At 34.1% G+C, this 15,143-nt stretch overlaps 1 protein-coding gene across 5 annotated transcripts in view; it reads left to right on the plus strand.

Moving 5' to 3' along the window:
* The window catches only part of CEP350 (centrosomal protein 350), a 139,219-nt gene that overhangs the window by 69,548 nt on the left and 54,528 nt on the right, over positions 1-15,143 (plus strand). For all 5 annotated transcript variants that reach the window (XM_060034913.1, XM_060034929.1, XM_060034944.1 and 2 more), the window contains 3 exons: positions 4,548-4,694; positions 6,310-6,467; positions 14,400-14,599. In XM_060034913.1, coding sequence (XP_059890896.1) covers positions 4,548-4,694; positions 6,310-6,467; positions 14,400-14,599 — 505 coding nt within the window. The remainder of the gene's footprint in view (positions 1-4,547; positions 4,695-6,309; positions 6,468-14,399; positions 14,600-15,143) is intronic.

Consider the following 15,143-nt stretch of genomic DNA (forward strand, 5'->3'; position numbering starts at 1 on the left):
CTGTGCTGGGTCTTAGTTGTGGCACGCGGGATCTTTTTAGTTGTGGCATGTGAACTCTTAGCGGCGGCATGCATGTGGGATCTCGTTCCCTGACCAGGGATGGAACTCGGCCCCCTGCATTGGGAGCGTGGAGTCTTACCCACTGGACCACTAGGCAAGTCCCCACATGTAGCTTTTGAGTACTTAAAATGTGACTAGTGCAACCAAGAAACTGAAATTTTAATTTCACTTAAAATTAATCTCAATTTAAATAGCTACATGTAGCTGTTGACTGCTGTATTGAACAGGACAGCAGTAGGTCTTATCAAAGATCATAATATTGGGACTATCCTGGCAGTCCAGTGGTTAAGACCCCACGCTTCCACTGCAGGGGGCACAGGTTTGATCCCTGGTTGGGGAACTAAGAATCCCTCATGCCATGCAGTGAGGTGAAAAGTTTTTTTTAAATTATAATATTAGTTATTACAGAAAAACAAGATGCAAAAGAATATGTACAATATGATACCATTCTTGTAAATTTTTAAAAGTCACCAATTAGTAATATATGTTCCATGGAATCACTCATGCATCAAAAGTACACAGCACATGTAGGGATGATATACTTCTGGAGAGGAAAATGGAAAAAGAGATTGGGGTAGAGTTTAGTTTTCTCTCTAATGAATTAATTTTGAAACAGATTTGAAACAAATGTGCAAACTGTTCAATCCCAGTGGTGGGGGTTCGAGTGACTAATTTTTCTGCATGCTATGTTTATAGGAGGCCAGAATGCTTTTTAAGTAAATGTGCAAAAAGTATTCTTTGATCCAACTGGCTGTTACAGACCAGGGTTCTTGGCCTCCTTAATTAGTAGAAATTGATCAGAGGCCAGACAAGAAATTCAGGCAAGGCTTTATTGGGGCCCCTGCTGTAGCAGGGGGGAGTGAGAACAAACAATAGGTTCCCTTGCTTGCTTGCTGCTTTCGGAGGGCTGGTGAGTTGGTTCCTTATGTGGGGTGAGGGTAGGGGTGTGTCCAGGGGTCGGGCGGGAGGGGTGGCGTAGGTGGTTTGCCCAGCCCTTAGGTGGTGCTGTGTGCAGGGGACATGTGCAGCACCCTGCTTTTGCTCCAGGCTCTTCAAAAGTGGCAGTTGGTTATTTTGGTTTCTTTGTATCTTTTGGGTCCAGAATTTGCCCTAGCATGCAAGCAGTTATTTTTGGTCCCATATAGTTTCTTTGTATTTATAGCTTAAGGAGAGGTGTCCAGGTGCAAGCTTTGCAGCATTGTAGCAAAGGTTCCCAGGTCCCAGGCCTGTCTCACAGCTACCCCTAGAAAGTTGCCCTGTAGGAGTAAAAGCACCAGAGTGTGAGGATGTAGGTACTGAGATACTTACTGCAGTTGTATCAGTAGGGATTATTTTGACATGTAGTGAGATGGCTGTGAGGAATTTGGCCACATATCTTTGCACAGCTGTATCCAACAGGAACATATTTTCCTTATTCTTTTTTTTTTTGAGATGAAATTCACATAAAATAACCGTTTTTAAATGAATATACCATTAACCATTTTATTTATTTATTTTTAAAATATTTATTTAGGCTGTGTTGGGTCTTAGTTGCAGCATGTGGGCTTCTTAGTTGCGGCATGCAGGCTCTTAGTTGTAGCATGCATGTGGGATCTAGTTCCCTGACCAGGGATTGAATCCGGGCCCGCTGCATTGGGAGCACGGAGTCCTACCCACTGAACCACCAGGGAAATCCCACCATTAACCATTTTAAAGTGAACAGTTTACTTGTATAACCTTATAGCTTATTCTTAAGAGAGATGCAAACACTTTCCCCTTAGAACCCCTTGAAAAAAATCTTTTCTTTCTTCTAAGCTTGGATTGGGTGAAATTATACATTAATTGGTTTAGAAACTCAGGCTTAAGCTAGTAGCAGTTTTCAAAAGGTGTTCTGTAGAGCTCTGGGGATTCCTGAGACCCTTTCATGGGTCAGGGAGATCAAAACTATTTTCATAAGGATAGTGAGATGTGAATTTGCCCTTTTTTGTGTTGACATTTGCACTAAATGGTGCAAAAACAATGGTGGTAAAACTGCTGGTGCCTTAGCACAGATCAGGGCAGGGGCACGAAACTGCTAGTAGTCATTATATCTTCCACTGCCACATACTTGCAGCGAAAAAAATCTAGTTCTACTAAAGAATGTCCTGATTAAGTAGTAAAAATTATTAATTTTATTGTGTTGACTTCTGAGTACTTGTTGTTTTCATATTCTCCGTGACAGGAATGGGAAGCCCACAATTAAGCACTTTTCCTAGATACCAGAGGAAGGTGATTAACTCATGGGAAAGCATTTGTGTAGTTTGAATTGCAAGCTGAGCTAGCCAGATAGTTTTCATGGAATACCATTTTTACTTGAAAGAGTTATTCAGAGACAAACTGTGTTTGTTCAGACTAGGGTATTTGACAGTCATTTTCTCAGAAATGAACAAAGTGTGCTTGTCACTTCAAAGAAGGCAACTGACAGTGTTTGTTGCCAATGATAAGGTTCAAACTTTCAAGCAAATGTCAGAATTTTGAAAAATTTCTGTCTACCACCTAATACTAAAGAAGTTTTTTCGAGATCACAGTGATATTAATAAATGTGATTTGGGGGGATTGCATAATGAAATATGTGAACATTTGGAAGATCTGCATAACTGAGTGAACTAAACATTTTCCAAATGAGCAATGCATGGTATTTAAAAAAATCAAGCCACGGAGATGGGGAGGGATAAATTAGTAGTATGGGATTGACAGATACAAACTACTATACATAAAATAGATAAGCAACAAAGATTTACTGTATAGCATAGGGAAGTATATTCAATATCTTGTAATAACCTGTAATGGAAAATAAGCTGAAAAAAAAATTAGTGTATAACTGAATCACTTTGCTGTACACCTGAGACTAACACAGTATTATAAATCAACTATGCTTCAATTAAAAAAAAAAAAAACCCAAACCAAAAAAAAAAAAAAAAAACCAAGCCAGACAGTAAAGAGATGTGCAAACATCTACATACTATTTTCACTAATTTTGTTTGTTTTGAAAATTATAGTTATTTTCTTCAAAATGTGAATAAATGCCATTGTACACTCATGAGAGAATGAGAGTGAAAAGGCAAATAATGTCTTGTCTTAGTATTATGAAGATAGTTTGACCCTGAGAGTCTCCAGAAGAAGAAGCTTCAGGGTCTTTGGACCATACTTCGAGAACTGGTGCTTGAGAGGAATTCATACACGTGCCCAAGTAGACAAAAAGTATAAGGCTATTGATTATAGTATTGTTTGTAATAGTAGACAACAACCTTATCTAACCATAGAGGTAATAGATACATGAAATCTGTATACCTCCAGTGTAAATTTATGCAGCATTTAGGGGCAAATCAACATGGAGACATATAAAAGCAATGTTTTGTAAATAAAGCAAGATTGAAAAAATACATGTATGATATAACTTATAAAATATTTTAAAACATACAAACCAAACAGTATATATTTTTTTGCAGGTAAGTACAAATATTTGTAGAAGAATTTTAAAAGGATGTATGCCACGGAAGGATATATACCATGATAGTGGTTACCTCTAGGGAGTTGGAGCAGGGAATTGTAGACTGGTGTTATCTGTAATCTTTTATTTCTTTATGAAATTAAAGACTAAGAGAAAATATGACAGTATTAACAACTGTTAATTTGGGATTTTGGAATTAGATGTTTATTGTGCACTTTTCTGCATTTTCAGATAGTTTAAAAGATCTCTTTTTAAAATTTAAATAAATTGTAACAAGTTATTAATATCTTTATTATGCTTACTTTATTGACAAGAAAACAGATTACAACAAATTTATGAAAAAAATGGACAGTCTGTTAAATTTTATTATTAACAGTGAAGTGTATCATTTTTTGCCCACTATTAGCAAAAGAAAACAGTAATATTCTGTGTGGAGAGAGTTTGGTGCAATGTAGTCTTAAATGTTTCTGGTGGCATTTTATGTGGAGAAAATTCTTTTCTGAAAGCAATTTTAGAAACTATTCTAAGGGCCATAAAATCATTCATTCTCTTTGACTTGTTTGTCCTACTTTTTGGAATCTCTCCTAAAGAACTAATCCATAGTATGAAACAATTTATAGGCATTAAAGCACTATTCGGAATGGAGTTTAGCAATAGAATAATGATTACATTAATTAGTTTACTTGATATGCAGTTATTAAACAAATAAATGTAAAGACTAAATGGCACTATGGAAAAATATAAAGGGGTATGTTAAGTTTTAAAAAGGGATATGAAATTATCAGTCTGTTGTAATTATAATTGAATTAAGGAATCATGTTAAATTATTTTAGAGTGATGGAGTTATGTGACTTTTTTCTTCCTCCACTGCTTAAAAATTTTTCAGTATTATTTTTATCTTGAAATGCTGTATGTATTTATTTTTGATATATGTGATGATTGGATTTTCTTTTTAAAATATTATTTTGGACTTGTCTCCTCCAAATTTCAATCCCTCGCCTAACTCTTTAAACTTTAGGCAGAAATTAAACGTCTTCAGGAAGCCAATAAGGCAGCTCGGAAGGAAAGACAGCTGATTCTTAAACAGCAGGAGGAGATAGAAAGGATCCGACAGACCACCATAAAACTTCAGGAGAAGTTGAAGTCTGCAGGGGAGAATAAATTGGTAAATTACATGAAATTATTATTAATTTGTTTTCTGCCTCATGTTGCTTGCTAATAACTAACTCTACCTCATCTTCTAATGTAGTGGGTGTGTTCATTCTAGCACTGTGATACAGTAATGCACCAGGATAAAGTTCTATGTATGTGCCTTTATGTAAAGTGAGTCTTTTTTTTACTCTCATGGGATATTCAAGTTTGAAAGGGACATGTAGGTCATATATTAGTTTAAAAATGTTTTCCATTTATAAATTCAGTTGGGACAGAGAGCCTTGTTTTTGCTTATCAATCCAAATATCAATATCAATATATATTCCTCAGAATTAATGGGAATATATTCAATCCAAATATATTCCTCAGAATTAATGGGAGGAATTAATTATTTTTGCTCTTTACATAATACTTTTGTCAGCTCTCTAATGCCTAATATAATGATACAAGGTTCAAAGGAAATATTCAGACAAAAACAAAATTTGGACCTATTCTGAAATACTGTAAAGTGTCAATATAGTGTTGGAAAACTCAGCCTATATAGCAATACAGTTAAATAAATCTCTTAATATTCACTGCTTTGATTTTTAAAATACACTTTAAATTTTGAAACAGTCTCAGATTTATAGAAAATTTCAAACACAGTGCAAAGGGCTTTGATTTTCTCAGTCGAGAGTTACGTTGCCAACAAATTAATATTGACACATTAGTTTTCATTATCTCTTTAATCTCTTTCAGTCTGGAAAAGTTCTTGACTCTCATGACCTTCACACTTTGGAAGATTACATGCCAGATATTTTGTAGAATGGTCCTCAAGTTGGGTTTGTCTGATCTTTCCTCATAATTAGATTCAGGTTGTGCATCTTTGGCAGGAATATCACGGAAGTGATGCTGTGTTGTTCTCTGCATTCAATCAGGTGGCACCTGATTTTGATTTATCTCATTACTGATGATGTTAACTCGAACACTTGATTAAGGTGGCATCTACCATACTTCACTGTATAGTTACTCTCTTTCTCTTTGTAATTAATAAGTGCATTGCATGAAGGTATTTTGAAGCTACATACATTGCTGTTCTTTGTCAAAGTTAAATTTATTCTTTTATTTATATCAGTATGAACTCACGGATTCGTGTTTTACTCAGCATTATAATCTGTTACTATCATCATTTGTTTTGATGCTCACTTTTTCTCAAATTGGGCCATTAGGAGCCTCTTCAAGCAGGTTTCTGTGTCCTTTTGACATGTATCCATCAGTCTTTGAGCACTTTCATGTTTTCTGGAACAAGATGTTTCAGGGTCATCTTTTACTTTCCCTGCCTCTGCCTTGGAATCAGCTGTTTCTCCAAGGAGGCTAGTTATTTAGAAATCAAGATCTGGTGCTAAGCATGCTCACTGCTATTCAGGTTTTGTTGCTCCTAAGCAACAAATCTAGGGACTATATAAGTACATGTATATACATTTTACTTGTGTGATATAATTTTATCCTTTAAGTAATACCTTAATTTCAGCTATTTTACAAATACTGTTTTGAAGATAAATTAATTTTGAAATGACAGTGTTTAAATCAGTTTGAGATCTTAAATTCCAGTATAATTATAATACTTTACTACCCCCTATTGTTTGCAGGACTCTCATAGTGATGATGATACAAAGGATAATAAGGCAACCAGTCCTGCTCCAACTGACTTGGAGACCCGCAGTCCTTCCCCCATTTCAATCTCCAGCAGTGAAACTAGCAGCATTATGCAGAAACTGAAGAAAATGAGAAGCCGCATGGATGAAAAGTAATTCATTTAAAAAATATATCTCCTATTTACACTGAAAGTAGTAGCAACAAATAATATTTTTAATGTATTTCATTAGATTAGATTGATACAACATAAAATTTTATGGATTCAGTTGCATTTTAGCAGAGTTATTAAGTCATCCTAGGAGTCAGTTAACTGTAGACCTTATTTATAAAACAAATTTTCTTGATCTTAAATAGAGACAGGTTTCTTATTTTAAAAACCAAAGTAGTATTTGCACATATACCCATGACAGTGTTTTCTCCTTTCTTTTATTAGAAGTTATGAGTAAGTGTGAAATTTTTACCTTTTCTGAAATCTGAGGACATATCCACTGACTTGGGGGAGCAATTTAATGGTATATCTTGAGATCTCATCCTGTGACTCTGACAACTGTGAGGCTTACTCAAGTAGAAGAGTGAAATTTTAAACTTGTGAGTGGGTCTGAATTGCTCGATTAAAACCAGAAAGTCTGAAATTCTCCTGGGATGTTGAATGATTTGGCAGTCTACCATTCTTCTAAAACATTTCTAAGCGTTATTTTTTGAAGACTCTTTTAAAGAAAGCTACTCTTACTTAGATATAGCTCAATTATGTGTCAGCTTTGACCGTACCAAGTGACATTTACATGAGAGTTTACTCCTTTGCGTGTACATTTGGTTAAATACGCTTATAAAGTAGCTGCTTGTGGACTATTTTCTACCTTTTTTAAGTATAGAAGAGAGGTCCATTAAAATTTTTTTTGACTGCTCTTTTATTTTAAGTTAGCAATTTGAACCACAGATTAAACTTAAGTTGTATCTTGATATCCTTTGGCAGTATACTGCCCATCACCAAATTTAATAATACTCTATGTTTATATGTGACATCAACCTATGATTTAGTTATTTTCTGAACAGTCAAGCAGTTGTAAGTCAAACCTTACTTTCTATAGGTACAGTGTTGTACACTGGCACTTCATTGCTTAATTGAAATTGCACTTCAGTAACTTAAAATTGGCCTTTGATAACTTAAAAATACCTAAATTGATTATGAAGATAAGTTTAAATAATAGAAATTTTTAAAATAAAAAATATAAGGGGGTGAAAACTGAATAGTTACAAATGTGTAAGTGTACCTTTTGTATGATTTCCATGGGATAGACCAATTAAGACTATTCAAATAGGAATTCTTTTTTACTTCCTGATAAAAATTTCCAGTAGCCAGTGTGAGACATACTGGATTGCTCCAGGGATCTTTGAATTCAGAATAATCTATCTCATAAATTTTTATAACTGATTTGGCATTTTATATCTGCCTCTAAATGCCTTTGGATCATACATGTTGGAGGAAGGACAGCTTCAAGGGAAATTTCTTCATCGATTCCTTGCTTGTCTATACCAGTAAAATCTTCATTGCTGGTCTCTATGAATAATATTCCAATAATTTTAATCACATCCATGGAAGGAACTGCTAATCCTATTCTGTTTGTGAGATTAGTCAGTTTATATGGTGTTTATTTGAGATTTGGTTAAAACTTTAAAAACCCTAAATAACAAGTTAAAGGTTGAATTTATTGACTTTGTTCTAAGTTTTGTTATTTATTTTCTCAGAGCCCAAAATACTAAAGACCTAGAATTTTTTTTATCATTGCTCTACCTTCCTTTGTCAACTACTGCAGTAAACTTTTGAGAAAAGGCCTTGAAGCATTCAGTGACTTATTGATTTGTTGTTTGAAGCAATGCAGTTGTGTTTGTGGTAGGGCTGGGGTAAGGACAGTAGTTGCAGAGAAATTAGTTTTAATGTTTGGAAGATGATGCTGAAATTTGAGGATGAAGTGGAGTATTTTCCAAAATTAGCAGTGCATTAAAAACGGAGATCACTGTTAATTTTTTTTGATCTCCAGAACAAAGCGCAGTTGGTCCTTGAGCAGCGTGGGGGTTGTGTTAGCAATGCTGCCCTTCCGCATAGATGAAAATCTGCCTAAAACTTGCGTAGTCGGCCCCCCATAATCGTGGTTCCTCTATGTATGTGGTTCTTCTGTATCTGTAGTTCTATATCTGCGGATTCGGCCAACCACAGATCATGCAGTACTGCAGTATTTGCTACTGAAAAATATTCACATGTAAGTGGACCTATGCATTTCAAACCCACTCACTGTTCAGGGATCCACTGTAATGTGAAAACTAATTTTTGAATACCACTCAGGTTACCAAAGCTTCAGAGTTACTTCTCTTTCAACAATGTTGGAATGTCAGCTCAATAGAGTGAGTTAATTTTGTAGTCATTTGCTACAGTAGATAACTAATAAAATTATTTGAGCCTTTGCTACTAGGCACTATTATTTGTTTTGTAGATTAGAAAAGGCCATCTTCTAAGAGATTACTATTTTACTAATATAAAACACTTGTCAGAAAATAGTCACCCTTCTCAATAAGTTTAGCTAACTTTGGGAGGAACTTTTTCATATATATTACTGTTTATTGTTAACTCTCTGAACTTTGATTCTGTGATAAATATTTTTCTGAAGTGGTCAAACTATTCTTGGCTCCAGTGAAAGATTTCCTTCTTTAATATTTCACTGAGACAACAATGCCTTTGTTAAAGTTTGTATTTCTAATCTATGGCTTTTCTTTTTTTTTAAATAAATAAATAAATTTATTTATTTATTTATTTTTGGCTGAGTTGGGTCTTTGTTGCTGGGCGCGGGCTTTCTCTAGTTGCGACCAGCGGGGGCTACTCTTCGTTGCAGTGCACGGACTTCTTGTTGCAGAGGCTTCTCTTGTTGCGGCGGACAGGCTCTAGGTGTGTGGGCTTCAGTAGTTGTGTCTCGCGGGCTCTAGAGCGCAGACTCAGAAGTTGTGGCACACGGGCTTAAGTTGCTCCGCGGCTTGTGGGATCTTCCCGGACCAGTGCTCGAACCCGTGTCCCCTGCATTGGCAAGCAGATTCTTAACCACTGCACCACCAGGGAAGCCCCTCTATGGCTTTTCTTGACCTGTGTACTGAGTTGACATTTTAGAAATAATTTCCATTTCTATAGTTAAGAGCAAAAGAAATTTAAACTATGAAAGAGGTTAGTAATAATGAAAATATGTTTGCAAAAGCCACAGACTGACTAGCCCTCAGTTTTTTGATAATTATTGGTAAACGAAATCTGAGTTTTGTTTACTACTGTGAGGGGCATTATTTACAGTATAAAGCTGTGAAACATATTCAGGGGAAAAAAACATACAGTTGACTCTTCCTGTTAATTTGCCAATTCTGTTTTAGGAAAATTATTTACTGAGCAAATGAAACACTGAAGGAATGGTGTTTATCTTCTTCTTTAAGTGTTAAAATAGGATACAGTGCGTTTTTTTCTTTCATTTGTTAATAGCAGCTTGTTCTTCTGTATTATTTATTAATTATATACTTATTCCCTCAGCAATTATTTTTTGGGAAATGGGTGAATATAGTAGGTTCTGAGGGATAAGAAGATGAATCAAACATAAACCCTGCCCTTGAAAAGCTTATAGTATAGGTGGAAAAAAGAAGAAATATCAGGTTCCTTTAGTGAAGTATATAAAAATCTATTGCTAAGGAAGCTCAGAAGAGGAAGAAATTTTTACTGAAAAGAGTATATATATCAAGGAAATTTTCTTGATGAGTGTTCAGAGTTAAATACTTTGCATTTGCAAGTGAAGGCTTTTGCTATTCCATTAAAGAAGACATTTTTATTAAAATTTTAAACAATGTATTAAATATCATTGCCTTAAATTAGAAATATAGTTTTCTTAGAGAAGGTTCTAGACTAAGTGTAGTGGATGAATAAATCCTGATAGTCTGATAGTGTGCTTTTTTTTTTTCTTCCTAGATTAGGGATGATGTACCTGTATTATTTAATTTATTTAAGTATATGCAGATTATTAAACAATTTAATAGATTTTGCTGTAGGAAAAATAGACTGTATTTTCTTTTAGGTCAGTACTATCCACATGCTCATTTATCTTCCTTTTTGAATATCATTTAAAATGCTTAAGTACTTAAAAGAATTGATCCATTTTATAATTAAAAGCACTAGTTTTCATTTTTACTTGTGACAGTATAGAGTTAAAGAATTGTTTAGATCCAGAAAGAATTTTAAAATAATTTAAGATATTAAGTTTTTATTTTGTTTAACATCTTTCGTAATCAAATGGTTTTAGAACTGGAAGTTCTATTTAAAATTTAGATCATAATTTTGCTTAAAAAGTGTGAGGAAGTACTTAAATGAAGAAGGAATCATAAAATGTTGGAACTAGTCGGTCCTTAGGGAGGTCATCTAGTATAGTCCCTTGGTTCTACAGGAAGAAATTGAGGCCTGCAGAGATTAAGTGCCTTGTCCCAGGTCAGGTAGCATAATGGCAGAGCTAGAAGAACTAGAACCCTACTCTCTGGACTTCAGCCAGCTAAAGTGAAAACTGAGTTAGCACATCTGCTTCCAACCTTGTAGTTTTTTTAAATAACTGCATTGATGACTTAAAGGTATCTCAGTAGAAATTGACCCTTCAAAATAGTATTTGTTGAAACTGGCAAGGTGCTCAGTGCCTGATTACTACGGTTGAATAGCTGCATAGCTAAAGTTTAGAGTGTAAAATTTTGACTTTAAAAGTGTATTACTTACTTTTGAATTTCTAAAGCTTAAACATTATAGGAACATAATTATTTCCATACTAGATTAAATCTATCATATGTCTCATCCTAGTCCAGTGTTCTGTAACTGTCAGAGGCCTTGTTGGGGAATGCCTTGATAATAGCCATAAAGTGTATTAGTAACATTTTCTATTAATAGTCATTTATGTTTCCATCATTCACAAATTTTGTTTATTTCTTACTTGTGCAGCATCTTGAAGGATTGTTAACTCTAGTGTGAAGTGCTACTGCTTCTTTTATCTCAATTTTATACAACTTTTAAGAGACACTTGAATTCTAGAATGTATGTATATTAAATAAGGAATGTGTGTTTCTGGGATGAAGTTCCAACTTTAAGTTAAACTTTTCTTACACTATCTCTTAAACCATTTTCTTTTTTTTTTTTTTAGCCATTTCTTTTGTTGTTCATTTCTAACCTAGAGCTTTTGAATATGCTTAATCTTTGTAAATGGAAAGTAAATAATTAGTATTTGTTCTAATAGAGAAAATTATTATCCTCTATATTGGGTTGGACAAAAAAATTTAATATGTATTTTTTTTACAGTTTATTTCACATCTTCCAATGTTCTACTTTTTGTACTAGGTCATGCATGCATTTAGCAGTTATATACTTGAGAGGGTGGGTGATATTTGAATGTTATGAATAGATTTTTTTGGACCTTTTCCAAGTACATTTGTTTTTGCATAATTGGCATCAAAATAAGTTTATTATACATTCATAAAGAATGGCAAGGAAGATTGAAGTGTCTTATTGAAACTTGGCAAAATTGCACAAAAACTTCAGTGCAGAAAATCAAGGCAATCCAGATATGATAGAGAGAGAGAGGGAGGGAGGGAGAGAGGGAAAGAAAGAGATAGAGCGAGTATGTAACTGAACAGAGGGAAGGTGAAATATTAAGTTGTATGTGGAGAAACAGACGCTGAAATCATCTGTTATCTAAAGATATACATGTAGTCAAGATTCTACATACTTTTTAAAATTCAAATGAATGACTGGATTCATACCTAGATTTTCTCACTTCTTTGACTTACTGGTATTATTCCTTGCCCTTCCAAGGCAATAAATGTTGCCTTGATCTACAGGTTATTGTTGTGTGCATGTGAACAGGAGCATGCTCTGTCAAAGAGAATTAACCTTTCCAAACCTTTTATTAGACTTATTTATCCTTTCATATATACAATGGTCTATTTACTATTAAAAAAAGAGAGAAACAATTAGTTTTTTCCTACTTTTATAAGTTTAACATATGGAATTTCTTCTTACTTTTAACCTTATTGATTGAATTGTCCACAGCATGATTTTTTTTTTTTTTTTTTTTACTACTGGTAGTGTTTATTGGAACTAGCTTAGTTTATTCTTAATTATTCATCGTAGTTTTTTATAGAATGGGTATTGTATTTCAGTATTATTATTTAAGTGGGCCTTTGTTAAATATAAAGCAAGATACCTCCAGTAGGTCCTGTTGACAGTAAGTTTTATGTTGTAGATGTGAACAAGGTATTTTTACTATAAATTGACTTTTTAAACTATATAACTATATTCAAGCTTAGATTATAATGGTAAGGTTAAGTAAGGCAAATGTACTGCTTTTTAAATTTAAATTCAAGCTTAAAATACATGACAAGGTACAGATATAAAAACTACTCGTTGAGAATTACATATGTATATACAATTGCTGATATGCTAGGTTCATGCCCATAATTGTTGTACTCTGTGTTAAAGCTTATGAGAAAACTTACTTAGCTTCACACTCTACTTCTCATTACTTTACTCACAAACAAATAAATTTACCTGAAAGTATACGTGATGGTTAAGCAGGAGCTGAGAAGAAAGGCACGTATATTCAGAAATCTTTGGTAAGATGTATAAAAGTATATGTTTTATATGTCACACAAAGTATAACACTTGCTTTAACTGAGTAGCTTATAATGTTATTCAGGAAGCATATTAAAAAGTTCTGCACTCAGCTCTTATGCTTTCCCTTTTTCATTCTTTCTGCCTCTTGATCTCTTGGTTTTAAAATCTTCCTCCTTATTTTGTAGACACTGCTCTCCTGTTCACTACTTCTTCTCTGTCTTTACGTCTCATCACTGGGCCTCTCTCAGTGTCTGTTTTCCCAACCTTCATCCCAAATTCCAGCTGTATATCTACAACCAGTTGGTCAGGTAACTTTGCACCTTTTTCAGTGCACTCTTTGATAGAGCATGCTCTTTTTGTTTGTTTTTATTGCTTTTTTTTCTTTCTTTTTTTTTCTAACAGCCTAGGGGCCTCTTGTCAAATGTCCCATAGATTTTACCTTTTTGTTTCCACATTAATTTGACATGCTGATTGTTTAAGAAGTGGAGTGATAGTTCTTGTGCTTTTTATTAAGTGTTTGTTGGATATGTGAATGTATTTTTGTTGATTAGCTACCACTACAGATCTAACACTTACAATATGAGCAGCCCACCTTTCATTTAGCTATGGCGTCTACATTTGAGGAGAGCAAATAGTAGCTTTTTAACTACTCAAATAACTTCCTAAATCAGTTATGTCCCCTAACCCTTTGGAGCTAAGATATACTAGGCTGTTTAATTCCAGAGATTGGGTTAAATTGAGAAGTTTGAGGCATTTGGTGCATCCTTTTACTCAAGTAAATAAATAGTCATGTTTTATACATAAGGCATCTGACTGTGGTTCTCAGTGTTCTCTCCATGAAAAACAGGTAGACTGTCACCTGACATTGCATTTCCCAGGTAGTGAAAACCAAACTTACTATACCTGAAGCAAAACCAGACTGAATTTGAATATAAAAATCAAAAAGGGACATGAACAGGTTTTTTGTTTGCTTGCTTGTTTGGGATTTTGGGGGTTGTTTTTTTTGTTGTTGTTTTGGTCTTCGTTGTTTTGAGTTTGTGTGTTTTCTGGTCTTAGCCTTCAGAATAAATTCCTTGTATCTTCTGTTATGAAAAAGAATCACCTATGAAGAATGAATACATTAAGTACTATCAGTCATGGTTAGCCAAATATTCTGAAGATTTTTTTTCCTGAAATTACCCCACAGTTTTTCCTTTGCTAAATTTCCAAATAATTAATTACAAGTAAAATAAATAAATTCTCTTACTTGCTGAATACTATCACTTACCAAAGCTCGTATTATCTCAAACTTTTTTCAGAGGAATACTATGAATGTCCTGTTTTATACAACTTTTTGATAACGTAATGAGTAATAAAGCTCTCAAAGTGATTTCTGCCTATAGATTTGTTCTCTCACTGTTTTTCATGGTGTAACCATAGGTTTCTGACAAAGCGAGAGCAAAAACTAATGCAAAGGCGCCAACATGCGGAGGAGCTACTAGAGTGGAAGAGACGTTTAGATGCAGAGGAAGCAGAAATTCGTCAAATGGAAAAACAAGCTTTGGCTGCCTGGGACAAAGAATTGATAAAACCTAAAACTCCTAAGAAAGAACTGGAGGACCAGAGAGCAGAACAGAAAGGTAATAAAGACTAACTATTCAGACTACATACTAAAAGTCTAATGTAACTGAAAGATTTACTTAATTATTTTAAAAAATGGTGAATGATTAAGGGTGAAGAAGGTGATACAACTATGAATGCTACAGATATTGAAAAGATAAGAGAATACTGTGAATACCTTTATGCTAATATACTTGAAAACTTAGAAGAAATGGGTAAATTCTATGAAATGGAAATGGGTTGTTCTAGGACCACGTGGGGTTTAACACCTACTAAAAGTTGATAATGTGGTGAATTACTTAAACAGATTAAAGGAGAAAAATTACATGATATCTCAGTGGATTCAGAAAAATCACTTGATAAAATCCAAAAAAGCCTTTGGAATAAAACAAATAAATCTCACATCAAATTAGCAATAGAAGGGGACTTTCTTTACCCAGTGTAGGATATCTATTAATGAAAACAAAAAACCAAACCCGCAGCAGACTTCATACTTAATAATAAAACATAGAAAGTTTTCCCTTTGAATTTGGAAATTAGACAAAAAGATGCTTATTTTCACTT

This window comes from Delphinus delphis, chromosome 1 (genome assembly GCF_949987515.2).
Source record: "Delphinus delphis chromosome 1, mDelDel1.2, whole genome shotgun sequence".
NCBI lineage: Eukaryota > Metazoa > Chordata > Mammalia > Artiodactyla > Delphinidae > Delphinus > Delphinus delphis.